The sequence below is a fragment of the Phoxinus phoxinus genome (assembly GCF_949152265.1).
Source record: "Phoxinus phoxinus genome assembly, chromosome: 4".
Classification (NCBI taxonomy): domain Eukaryota; kingdom Metazoa; phylum Chordata; class Actinopteri; order Cypriniformes; family Leuciscidae; genus Phoxinus; species Phoxinus phoxinus.
This window is the reverse complement of record NC_136879.1, coordinates 45236048-45248547: the sequence shown is the minus strand read 5'-3', so window position 1 is coordinate 45248547 and position 12500 is coordinate 45236048. Positions and strand designations below refer to the sequence as shown.

General features: G+C 46.3%; 2 protein-coding genes across 2 annotated transcripts in view; both read right to left on the bottom strand.

Moving 5' to 3' along the window:
* mpzl3 (myelin protein zero-like 3) overlaps nucleotides 1-3412 on the bottom strand; it is a 13456-nt gene extending 10044 nt beyond the window's left edge. Inside the window, exon 1 of the mRNA XM_079611158.1 lies at nucleotides 3272-3412. Coding sequence (XP_079467284.1) covers nucleotides 3272-3326 — 55 coding nt within the window. The 5' untranslated portion in view covers nucleotides 3327-3412. The remainder of the gene's footprint in view (nucleotides 1-3271) is intronic.
* The window catches only part of LOC306997732 (uncharacterized protein), a 13944-nt gene continuing 4850 nt past the window's right edge, over nucleotides 3407-12500 (bottom strand). The window contains exons 2-5 of the mRNA XM_079611156.1: nucleotides 11196-11362; nucleotides 10293-10503; nucleotides 4186-6523; nucleotides 3407-3457 (exon numbers count right to left, since the gene is read on the bottom strand). Of these exons, the coding sequence (XP_079467282.1) occupies nucleotides 6165-6523; nucleotides 10293-10503; nucleotides 11196-11362 (737 nt within the window). The 3' untranslated portion in view covers nucleotides 3407-3457; nucleotides 4186-6164. The remainder of the gene's footprint in view (nucleotides 3458-4185; nucleotides 6524-10292; nucleotides 10504-11195; nucleotides 11363-12500) is intronic.

The window sequence follows — 12500 nt, the reverse complement described above, 5'->3', positions numbered from 1 at the left end:
CGACACTCTTCTGTCAGACGAACACACACGACACTCTTCTGTCAGACGAACACACACGACACACTCCTGTCAGACGAACACACACGACACTCTTCTGTCAGACGAACACACGACACTCTCCTGTCAGACGAACACACACGACACTCTCCTGTCAGACGAACACACGCGACACTCTTCTGTCAGACGAACACACACGATACTCTTCTGTCAGACGAACACACACGACACTCTTCTGTCATCCTAACACACGACACTCTTCTGTCATCCTAACACATGACACTCTTCTGTCAGATGAACACAATCTGAGTTATATTAATTAATGTCCTGCTCTTCCAGCTTTATAATGGCAGTGAATGGCCGTTTATGTTTTGAAGTCCATATAAGTGCATCTGATGCGTCATTTATGATGGACAGATGCACTTTTATGGATTTCAAAACATAAATGGCCATTCACTGCCATTATAAAGTTTGGAAGAGCAGGACATTACTTAATATAACTCAGATTGTGTTCGTCTTACAGGAGAGTGTCGTGTGTGTTCGTCTGACAGAAGAGTGTTGCGTGTGTTCGTCTGACAGAAGAGTGTCGTGTGTGTTCGTCTGACAGAAGAGTGTCGTGTGTGTTCGTCTGACAGGAGAGTGTCGCGTGTGTTCGTCTGACAGGAGAGTGTCGTGTGTGTTCGTCTGACAGAAGAGTGTCGTGTGTGTTCGTCTGACAGAAGAGTGTCGCGTGTGTTCGTCTGACAGAAGAGTGTCGTGTGTGTTCGTCTGACAGAAGAGTGTCGTGTGTGTTCGTCTGACAGAAGAGTGTCGTTTGTGTTCGTCTGACAGGAGAGTGTCGTGTGTGTTCGTCTGACAGAAGAGTGTCGTGTGTGTTCGTCTGACAGGAGAGTGTCGTGTGTGTTCGTCTGACAGGAGAGTGTCGTGTGTGTTCGTCTGACAGGAGAGTGTCGTGTGTGTTCGTCTGACAGGAGAGTGTCGTGTGTGTTCGTCTGACAGGAGTGTCGTGTGTGTTCGTCTGACAGGAGTGTCGTGTGTGTTCGTCTGACAGAAGAGTGTCGTGTGTGTTCGTCTGACAGAAGAGTGTCGTGTGTGTTCGTCTGACAGGAGAGTGTCGCGTGTGTTCGTCTGACAGAAGAGTGTCGTGTGTGTTCGTCTGACAGAAGAGTGCCGTGTGTGTTCGTCTGACAGGAGAGTGTCGTGTGTGTTCGTCTGACAGAAGAGTGTCGTGTGTGTTCGTCTGACAGGAGAGTGTCGTGTGTGTTCGTCTGACAGAAGAGTGTCGTGTGTGTTCGTCTGACAGGAGAGTGTCGTGTGTGTTCGTCTGACAGAAGAGTGTCGCGTGTGTTCGTCTGACAGGAGTGTCGTGTGTGTTCGTCTGACAGGAGAGTGTTGTGTGTGTTCGTCTGACAGAAGAGTGTCGTGTGTGTTCGGATGAGTTCAGGGACAGTAGATCATGGGCTAATGTTCACTGTCCCTTTGATGCCCGTTGAAACCAAGAGCCATATAAATATTGCATCACTGTGTTTATTACAAGCGCTGCAGTTTTGTGTTCGGTCTTTCGAGCTCGGGTTCATTACTGTAGATTGCCTGACTGTAAACGGGCCAGCACTTGAGTCAGATCTCTGCCATATCTGATATTCAGCTCCTCAGAATAATAAAAATCATAAACTGCAAACTCATAATCAAACACAGTGACTGATGAGATCCACTATAAACTAGCCTGACTACACTCAGAGCCATAAACACAATCAGTGCGCTACGTTATCTTATAATAACTGAGCAGATTAGAGGAAATCAGTCTTACTCTTCAGATTCATATTAGAGTTCACCTTAAAGTTATGATGAACAAGCTTGAGGAAAGAAAGATGACTAACTTTAATGCAACCGGCCAGACAGATCCAGTAAACGTGTGTGTGTGTGTGTGTGTGTGTGTGTGTGTGTGTGTGTTCCTCTGATGCTGTCACTTCTGGGACGGGCCTGTGACATCATCATGCTTCCGCGCGCGTGTGTGTTTTAATTACGTGATTGATCAGACGTTTTACACTCACAAATCATTCTGAACTCCAGAAACTTCCCCGGCTCAAACTTTTTATTTAGTTCATATTTTTTATGATGAAGGACAGACATAAATAGTGATGAAAGCCAAAATATTTAATGTCACAGACGTATATTTACAGTAATCCCCCAAGTTTGCGTGCCTGTAACTCAAGAAGTATTAAAGATATCTCATTATCCTTTTAGATTCTGGTTCTAAACTAACTTTCCTTTTAATGTGTTCATTTTAAAGGCTCTTTATGGTTCAGTCCCAGAGATATGGAGATCTCAATGCGGCTCCGGGTTCAAATTGTTGGATTTTACCAATTCACAATGTTAGAAGACCATTTATATTGACAGAAATGTAAAATGTAACAATTTGAACCCGGAGCCACATTGAGATCTCCATATCTCTGGGACTGAACCATATAGAGCCTTTAAAATGAACATATTAAAGAGAAAAGTTTGTTTAGAACCAGAATCCAAAAGGATATTAAAGATATCTTTAATACATCTTGAGTTACAGGCACGCAAACTTTGGAAAAACAATATTTATGGCGCTCAGATAGGAGATTGTATTTTTGACTCTACAAAACAGTGGATTACTCTGTAAATATATATGATATTTAATTTTGGCTTTCACCTTCATTCATTTCTTTCTTCCGGTTGAGTTGACATTTCAAATAAGGGAACAAACACCAGACAGACATGACAGAAGTGACAACACTTTACAGGCTTGCGTTTGTTAACATTAATAACCTACATTAGTAAACATGACAAACACTTATGAAGCATATGTTAATCTTAGTTCATGTGAATTCCGACATAAACTTTTGGTATTTAATGGAGTCCTCAACAACAACAACAACACTGAACAGAGCATTTTATTAATTAACGTTAACAAAGATTAATAAATACTGCAAAACGTGTTTTTACTGTTAGTTAACGCGTTAACCCTGACTGTAAAGTGTTTAATAAGCCTAAATATTGAGGTCACGCTGTAAATCAGCGAAATCTACATGTTTACATACGGCAGATGATTGACAGGATATTTTCACACAAAACAGAAAGTAAACATTCTCGACGGATCTCAAATGACACCAGGTTATAGATTTACAGTATTTCAGAAACGAAACCCACGTAAAACTTCCCTGAGAGATGTGTGTATGCTGAGATGTGTGTATGCTGAGATGTGTGTATGCTGAGATGTGTGTGAGCGAATAACAGCGCGACTCACCGAGGGCGACGCAAACACACACGACTGCTCCACGCGAGCCTCTCTTCACATCCATGATCAATAATCGGCATATATGATCACACACGAGGGGTTATGAGTGGATATGAGCGGTTATCAGAGCAGATGTAAGCCTCGTTTATGGCCCAGGTTTGTGGTTGTCCTCCATGTTTGACAGTGTTTGATTACCTGCCGAACAGGTGAAACCGGAAGTTCAAATACAGACTCTAAAAACACGACAAAATCTGTCAAAACCTCTCATTAAACTATCAAAACTCCATTAAAACCAGTGCAGGAATGCATGATTAGCTATCTGACTGTATTGTAATATATTATATCAGCCGTGAGTGTGATATCTCTTTCTCTGACCTAATTATATTAGCGATTATATTAACAATTCATTATAATTTTATTAAATCAGTTTAATGTCAGCTATGTAAGGTGAGATTACTTAGTTAGTGTCGTGTTAATATCACTAGCTCTTCCAAATGAAGGACTCTTGTGCTTTTGGTTTATTCTGAGATGAAGTTTATAGTTTGCTATTAAAGAGAAATGACTCTGACCCTTCCTGACCGGTGACACGTGACAGAGGCTGTTTAGCAGCGCCTGCGCACTAGAGGGCGCTGTTGAGCTTCAGTCATCTGATGATGATGTTGTGTGTGTGTGTGTGTGTGTGTGTGTGTGTGTGTGTGTGTGTGTGTGTGTGTGTGTGTGTGTGTGTGTGTGTGTGTGTGTAAACATGATGGTTATTGTAGTTCTAGACTAAATGTGAGCATTTACTCATCTCACTTGCACAAAAGAATATAAAAAATTCCTCAAAATGAATAATTAGTGAAATGCAGAATCAGAATACTATGCAAACCTCCAAAAACTAAATATGTTAAATAAAATAAAAAATTTTATGCATTTATTCTCACTTTAATGACCACTGTACTTGCATCTGTCCTTTGATGATTTAGTTAAACCATAAACAGAAATTACTAGATTTTTTTTAGTTTTTATTGGTAAAGTAAGTGTAAATAACTTCTTTCTCCTGCATCCTCTTCTTCTGTTATCCAGTACTATACGGTACACTACTGTACACTACTGTACTCTAATGTGCACTAATGTACTCTACTGTACACTACTGTACTCTACTGTACACCAATGTACTCTACTGTACTCTACTGTACACTACTGTACACTACTGTACTCTACTGTACTCTACTGTACTCTAATGTGCACTAATGTACTCTACTGTACTCTACTGTACACTACTGTACTCTACTGTACACTACTGTACTCTACTGTACACTAATGTGCTATACCATACACTGCTGTACTCTACTGTACGCTACTGTACTCTACTGTGCACTACTGTACTTTACTGTACATTAGTGTACTCTACTGTACATTGCTGTTCACTACTGTACTCTACTGTACTTTACTGTACATTAGTGTACTCTACTGTACATTGCTGTACACTACTGTACTCTACTGTACTCTGCTGTACACTGATGTACACCAATGTGCTATACTGTACACTACTGTACACTAATGTACACTAATGTGCTTTACTGTACACTACTGTACACTACTGTACTCTACTGTACACTAATGTACACTAATGTGCTTTACTGTACACTACTGTACTCTACTGTACACCACTGTACTCTACTGTACACTAATGTACACTAATGTGCTATACTGTACACTACTGTACACTAATGTGTTTTACTGTACTCTACTGTACACTAATGTACTCTACTGTACTCTAATGTACTCTACTGTACTCTACTGTACACTACTGTACTCTACTGTACTCTAATGTACTCTACTGTACACTACTGTACACTACTGTACTCTACTGTACACTACTGTACTCTACTGTACTCTAATGTACACTAATGTACTCTACTGTACTCTACTGTACACTACTGTACTCTACTGTACACTACTGTACTCTACTGTACACTAATGTGCTATACCATACACTGCTGTACTCTACTGTACGCTACTGTACTCTACTGTGCACTACTGTACTTTACTGTACATTAGTGTACTCTACTGTACATTGCTGTTCACTACTGTACTCTACTGTACTCTACTGTACACTAATGTACACCAATGTGCTATACTGTACACTAATGTGCTTTACCGTACACTACTGTACACTACTGTACACTACTGTACACTAATGTACACTAATGTACACTAATGTGCTTTACTGTACACTACTGTACTCTACTGTACACCACTGTACTCTACTGTACACTAATGTACACTAATGTGCTATACTGTACACTACTGTGCTCTACTGTACTCTACTGTACACTAATGTACACTAATGTGCTATACTGTACTCTACTGTACTCTACTGTACACCAATGTACACTAATGTGCTATACTGTACACTACTGCACTCTACTGTACACTACTGTACACTACTGTACACTACTGCACTCTACTGTACTCTACTGTACTCTACTGTACACTAATGTACACTAATGTACACTAATGTGCTATACTATACACTACTGTACTCTACTGTACACCAATGTACACTAATGTGCTATACTGTACACTACTGTACACTACTGTACTCTACTGTACTCTACTGTACACTAGTGTACACTAATGTACACTAATGTACACTAATGTGCTATACTGTACTCTACTGTACTCTACTGTACTCTACTGTACAGCACTGCTAAAGAGTTACAGATGAAGGCACCCAACTCCAGACAACTGGCAATCACTGAGAAATGAGGACGTCTGAGGGAAACCACATGAACCTGTTTATTACTACTTGCTGGTGCGTTTACTGACAGTCTTTGTGTGTGAGTTTGTGATGTAAAATAATTTGAGAAGCAAAGCTCATCCGATCTCTCCGAGCGAACGGCGTTCCCTCCGGATCTCACCAGCCCGTCAGGACCTTCTGCTCTTGTCTGAGGCTGTTGTGGTTCTGCTCTTGTCTGAGGCTGTTGTGGTTCTGCTCTTGTCTGAGGCTGTTGTGGTTCTGCTCTTGTCTGAGGCTGTTGTGGTTCTGCTCTTGTCTGAGGCTGTTGTGGTTCTGCTCTTGTCTGAGGCTGTTGTGGTTCTGCTCTTGTCTGAGGATGTTGTGGTTCTGCTCTTGTCTGAGGATGTTGTGGTTCTGCTCCGGGTTCCTCCGCCTGTGACAGCGACGCACGAACACGACCATCATCACCATCAGGAGGACCAACAGAACAGCGCCTCCAGTGGCCACACAGAGAATCACAATCTCAGAGAGCGAGGCTGAAATGACACAGAGACCATGTGAACGAACGAATCGCACCTGCAAACACAAACTCTCAGGCCGAGTCTACATTATAACACATTAAAACCATAGACTGTAAAAAATATGGGTGTGGTGTCTGTGTCGTCACTCGTAGTGTTTCTGAAGAGCGGTTTTGAAGCCCAAAGTGGGCAGAGCCGGCCATCGCCACCTTGGCAGCGCGTCACTCCCGGATATAGACTAGTTCAAGCTCAACCCATGACATCCAGAGAGGAGGAGCCGGACTAGTTTGAGCTCAACCCATGACGTCCAGAGAGGAGGAGCCGGACTAGTTTGAGCTCAACCCATGACGTCCAGAGAGGTGGAGCTGGACTAGTTTAAGCTCAACCCATGACGTCCAGAGAGGTGGATCTGGAATAGTTCGAGCTCAACCCATGACGTCCAGAGAGGTGGATCTGGAATAGTTCGAGCTCAACCCATGACGTCCAGAGAGGAGGAGCCGGACTAGTTTGAGCTCAACCCATGACGTCCAGAGAGGTGGAGCTGGACTAGTTTAAGCTCAACCCATGACGCCCAGAGAGGTGGAGCTGGACTAGTTTAAGCTCAACCCATGACGCCCAGAGAGGTGGAGCTGGACTAGTTTGAGCTCAACCCATGACGTCCAGAGAGGTGGATCTGGAATAGTTCGAGCTCAACCCATGACGTCCAGAGAGGTGGAGCTGGACTAGTTTAAGCTCAACCCATGACGTCCAGAGAGGAGGAGCCGGACTAGTTTGAGCTCAACCCATGACGCCCAGAGAGGTGGAGCTGGACTAGTTTGAGCTCAACCCATGACGTCCAGAGAGGTGGAGCTGGACTAGTTTAAGCTCAACCCATGACGTCCAGAGAGGAGGAGCCGGACTAGTTTGAGCTCAACCCATGACGTCCAGAGAGGTGGAGCTGGACTAGTTTAAGCTCAACCCATGACGCCCAGAGAGGTGGAGCTGGACTAGTTTGAGCTCAACCCATGACGTCCAGAGAGGTGGAGCTGGACTAGTTTAAGCTCAACCCATGACGCCCAGAGAGGTGGAGCTGGACTAGTTTGAGCTCAACCCATGACGTCCAGAGAGGTGGAGCTGGACTACTTTAAGCTCAACCCATGACGTCCAGAGAGGAGGAGCCGGACTACTTTAAGCTCAACCCATGACGTCCAGAGAGGTGGAGCCGGACTACTTTAAGCTCAACCCATGACGTCCAGAGAGGTGGAGCTGGACTACTTTAGGCTCAACCCATGACGTCCAGAGAGAAGGAGCCGGACTAGTTTGAGCTCAACCCATGACGTCCAGAGAGGTGGAGCTGGACTACTTTAAGCTCAACCCATGACGTCCAGAGAGGTGGAGCCGGACTACTTTAAGCTCAACCCATGACGTCCAGAGAGGTGGAGCCGGACTAGTTTGAGCTCAACCCATGACGTCCAGAGAGAAGGAGCCGGACTAGTTTGAGCTAAACCCATGACGCCCAGAGAGGTGGAGCCGGACTACTTTAAGCTCAACCCATGACGTCCAGAGAGGTGGAGCCGGAGTAGTTTGAGCTCAACCCATGACGTCCAGAGAGAAGGAGCCGGACTAGTTTGAGCTCAACCCATGACGTCCAGAGAGGTGGATCTGGACTAGTTCGAGCTCAACCCATGACGTCCAGAGAGGAGGAGCCGGACTAGTTTGAGCTCAACCCATGACGTCCAGAGAGGTGGAGCTGGACTAGTTTAAGCTCAACCCATGACGTCCAGAGAGGTGGAGCTGGACTACTTTAAGCTCAACCCATGACGTCCAGAGAGGAGGAGCCGGACTACTTTAAGCTCAACCCATGACGTCCAGAGAGGTGGAGCCGGACTAGTTTGAGCTCAACCCATGACGTCCAGAGAGAAGGAGCCGGACTAGTTTGAGCTCAACCCATGACGTCCAGAGAGGTGGAGCTGGACTACTTTAAGCTCAACCCATGACGTCCAGAGAGGAGGAGCTGGACTAGTTTGAGCTCAACCCATGACGTCCAGAGAGGAGGAGCTGGACTAGTTTGAGCTCAACCCATGACGTCCAGAGAGGTGGAGCTGGACTACTTTGAGCTCAACCCATGACGCCCAGAGAGGAGGAGCCAGACTAGTTCAAGCTCAACCCATGACGTCCAGAGAGGTGGAGCTGGACTACTTTAAGCTCAACCCATGACGTCCAGAGAGGAGGAGCTGGACTAGTTTGAGCTCAACCCATGACGTCCAGAGAGGAGGAGCTGGACTAGTTTGAGCTCAACCCATGACGTCCAGAGAGGTGGAGCTGGACTACTTTGAGCTCAACCCATGACGCCCAGAGAGGAGGAGCCAGACTAGTTCAAGCTCAACCCATGACGTCCAGAGAGAAGGAGCCGGACTAGTTTGAGCTCAACCCATAACGCCCAGAGAGGTGGAGCTGAACTATTTTAAGCTCAACCCATGACGTCCAGAGAGGAGGAGCCGGACTAGTTTGAGCTCAACCCATGACGTCCAGAGAGGTGGATCTGGACTAGTTCGAGCTCAACCCATGACGTCCAGAGAGGTGGAGCCGGACTAGTTTGAGTTCAACCCATGACGCCCAGAGAGGTGGAGCTGGACTACTTTAAGCTCAACCCATGACGTCCAGAGAGGAGGAGCCGGACTAGTTTGAGCTCAACCCATGACGCCCAGAGAGGTGGAGCTGAACTACTTTAAGCTCAACCCATAACGCCCAGAGAGGTGGAGCTGAACTACTTTAAGCTCAACCCATGACGTCCAGAGAGGAGGAGCCGGACTAGTTTGAGCTCAACCCATGACGTCCAGAGAGGTGGATCTGGACTAGTTCGAGCTCAACCCATGACGTCCAGAGAGGTGGAGCCGGACTAGTTTGAGTTCAACCCATGACGCCCAGAGAGGTGGAGCTGGACTACTTTAAGCTCAACCCATGACGTCCAGAGAGGAGGAGCCGGACTAGTTTGAGCTCAACCCATGACGCCCAGAGAGGTGGAGCTGAACTACTTTAAGCTCAACCCATGACGTCCAGAGAGGAGGAGCCGGACTAGTTTGAGCTCAACCCATGACGCCCAGAGAGGAGGAGCCGGACTAGTTTGAGCTCAACCCATGACGCCCAGAGAGGTGGAGCTGAACTACTTTAAGCTCAACCCATGACGTCCAGAGAGGAGGAGCCGGACTAGTTTGAGCTCAACCCATGACGTCCAGAGAGGAGGAGCCGGACTAGTTTGAGCTCAACCCATGACGCCCAGAGAGGTGGAGCTGAACTACTTTAAGCTCAACCCATGACGTCCAGAGAGGTGGAGCTGGACTAGTTCAAGCTCAACCCATGACGCCCAGAGAGGTGGAGCCGGACTAGTTTGAGCTCAACCCATGATGTCCAGAGAGGTGGAGCTGGACTACTTTAAGCTCAACCCATGACGTCCAGAGAGGTGGAGCCGGACTAGTTTGAGCTCAACCCATGACGTCCAGAGAGGAGGAGCCGGACTAGTTTAAGCTCAACCCATGACGCCCAGAGAGGTGGAGCTGGACTTCTTTAAGCTCAACCCATGACGTCCAGAGAGGAGGAGCCGGACTAGTTTGAGCTCAACCCATGACGACACCAAGAGAGGAGGAGCTGGACTAGTTTGATCTCAACCCATGACGTCCAGAGAGGAGGAGCCGGACTAGTTTCGAGCTCAAACCATGACGTCCAGAGAGGTGGAGCTGGATGTGATGTGGCTCTGCAGTGAGCACCACTTATAGACGTAGCCACAGACAGAACGAAAGCTAATGCTCACCTGTAGTGACGACCCGAAGACGCACCTCACCAACGCTCCCGTGCACGTCTGGCGGGTTCTTCACCTGACAGCTGAACGTCCCGTTAAAACTAAATGGCACTTTCCGCAGCACTACAGAAGCGTCGCGTCCGCTGACGTCTCCGGCCCACTCCACCTTCCTCCTGAAGCGGCCCTCCAGCGGAGCAAAGGGTTTCTCGTGGTAATAAAACACCTGATCGCAGAGAGACAGTGAGAATCAAGCGCAGAATGAAACACAAAGTCAAGTCACCTTCATTTATATAGCACGTTTAACAATGCACATTGTTTCAAAGCAGCTTTACAGTGATAACAGGAAATTAAAGTAACAGAGATTGTTTCGGCTTTACAGCAGCTCTAGAATAAAAGTTATTGTCTAGCTAAAGTTAGTTTTGATTGATTCACTTCTATTGCAAAGATCATTAGTTATTAACTTAGTGGCCGCAACACCGTTCTAACAGAAGACAGAAACTTTGAATGTGTTCTGGCCGTTCATTTGCAGGACAACAGTATTTGGTGCTCGAGAACGCAAACTTTAAAATAGGTTCCAAGGTGCAAGTTTAGAATTTTATCTTCTCCGTGTAAACTTCAAAAACATGAAAACGCTGATGGCGTGCACATGCATATTACGTGTTTAGACTATAGGTATGAGCGTTTGAATATATATGTGTGCAGACGTGTAGTCTTTCTTTACAAATGGACCTCACCAAATTACTTGTCTGGCCTTAAAAATTCATAAGAATTTGTAGTCGCTTCCGCGAAACAATGCGAACTGAAATAATTTTTACAATGTTTTATCTGTACAGAGGTAAAGGAAAGGAGGCCTTCACAGGGGAGAGACTAGATGACAAACACAAACACACATGCGTGTGGTCCAGCGCATCTCACCGTCTCTTCTTGTCCGGGGCCGATCGGCCTGAAGGTCCAGGACACCGTGACACTCGACACTCGGATCGCAGACGAACTCTGGAAGGTGCATTTGAGACGCACGTCTGTCCCGTTAACAGCCTTCACTTCCCCAGCCGTGAACACCCGGATCCCCGACACACACACGCCTACAGAAACACACACTATTATCAGAACACCCGGATCCCCGACACACACAGGCCTGCAGAAACATACACTATTATCAGAACACCCAGATCCCGGACACACACACGCCAGAAACAGACACTATTATCAGAACACCCGGATCCCCGACACACACAGGCCTGCAGAAACATACACTATTATCAGAACACCCAGATCCCGGACACACACACGCCAGAAACAGACACTATTATCAGATTATCTTTAAAGTCGACAGATCACTGTAGTGAAGTTAGACACTCAAGGAAGGGTTAACTGACCGAAACATCACTGTAAAGCAAGTTTACTGAACTAAACATTTATACAAAATATACAGTCAAACCAAAATGTAGTCAGACAACATTATTACAGTTCCCTTTAGGCGCCATCCAGCCCGTCGGGAGCAGCTGGGGTTAGGTGTCTTGCTCATGGACACCTCGACACTTGCTCAGGTGGAATATGAACCAACCTTCCGGTTTGTAGACAACCTACATGAACCACTGAGCCACTGCCGCCCGTTACATGGCTTGTGAAAAACGCTTTTGGAAGTGTGTGGATCTGTGTCTAAGATATTGACACTTGATGACACACACAACTTGTGTGTTTACTGTTTGGGCTCAGAGCAAGCACAATCAGTTCTTGAGGGCTTGTGCCAACTGTGAGTTTTTTCCCTTGAGAAAACTCCGCTCTCGTCTGCTCTCTTCTCGAGTGACGAGGGACAGGCATCTGTGCCAGGCGGTTCGGGGCCCGCTCGTGCTGAGGCAGAGCAGAGACTAGAGTCGTGGGGTTTCAGAGAGAGTCCGCCGAGGAGTTTAATAGAGTTGGTTATCTCTCACACCCCTCGCAGGCTCGCGAGTCTGAGCTGCCGGATGAGGATGTGTCGTCACTAGCATCCTCTGATCTGACAGCGAGTGCTCTGCTGGATATAATGAGTGCTCTGCTGGCAGCCCAAGAGAGAGGAGATGGAGATTTACAACCCAAACCCTCACAGCCACCCTGCCCCGCGTATGATGAGTTGTGAGTGTTATGGAACACGTTCAGCGAGGCGTTGCTGCCATGGGAGCGCGTGAGGGAAGAGACCGCTCGTGGCAGACTACACTGCCTGTTGGCAATGTTAAATAAGTA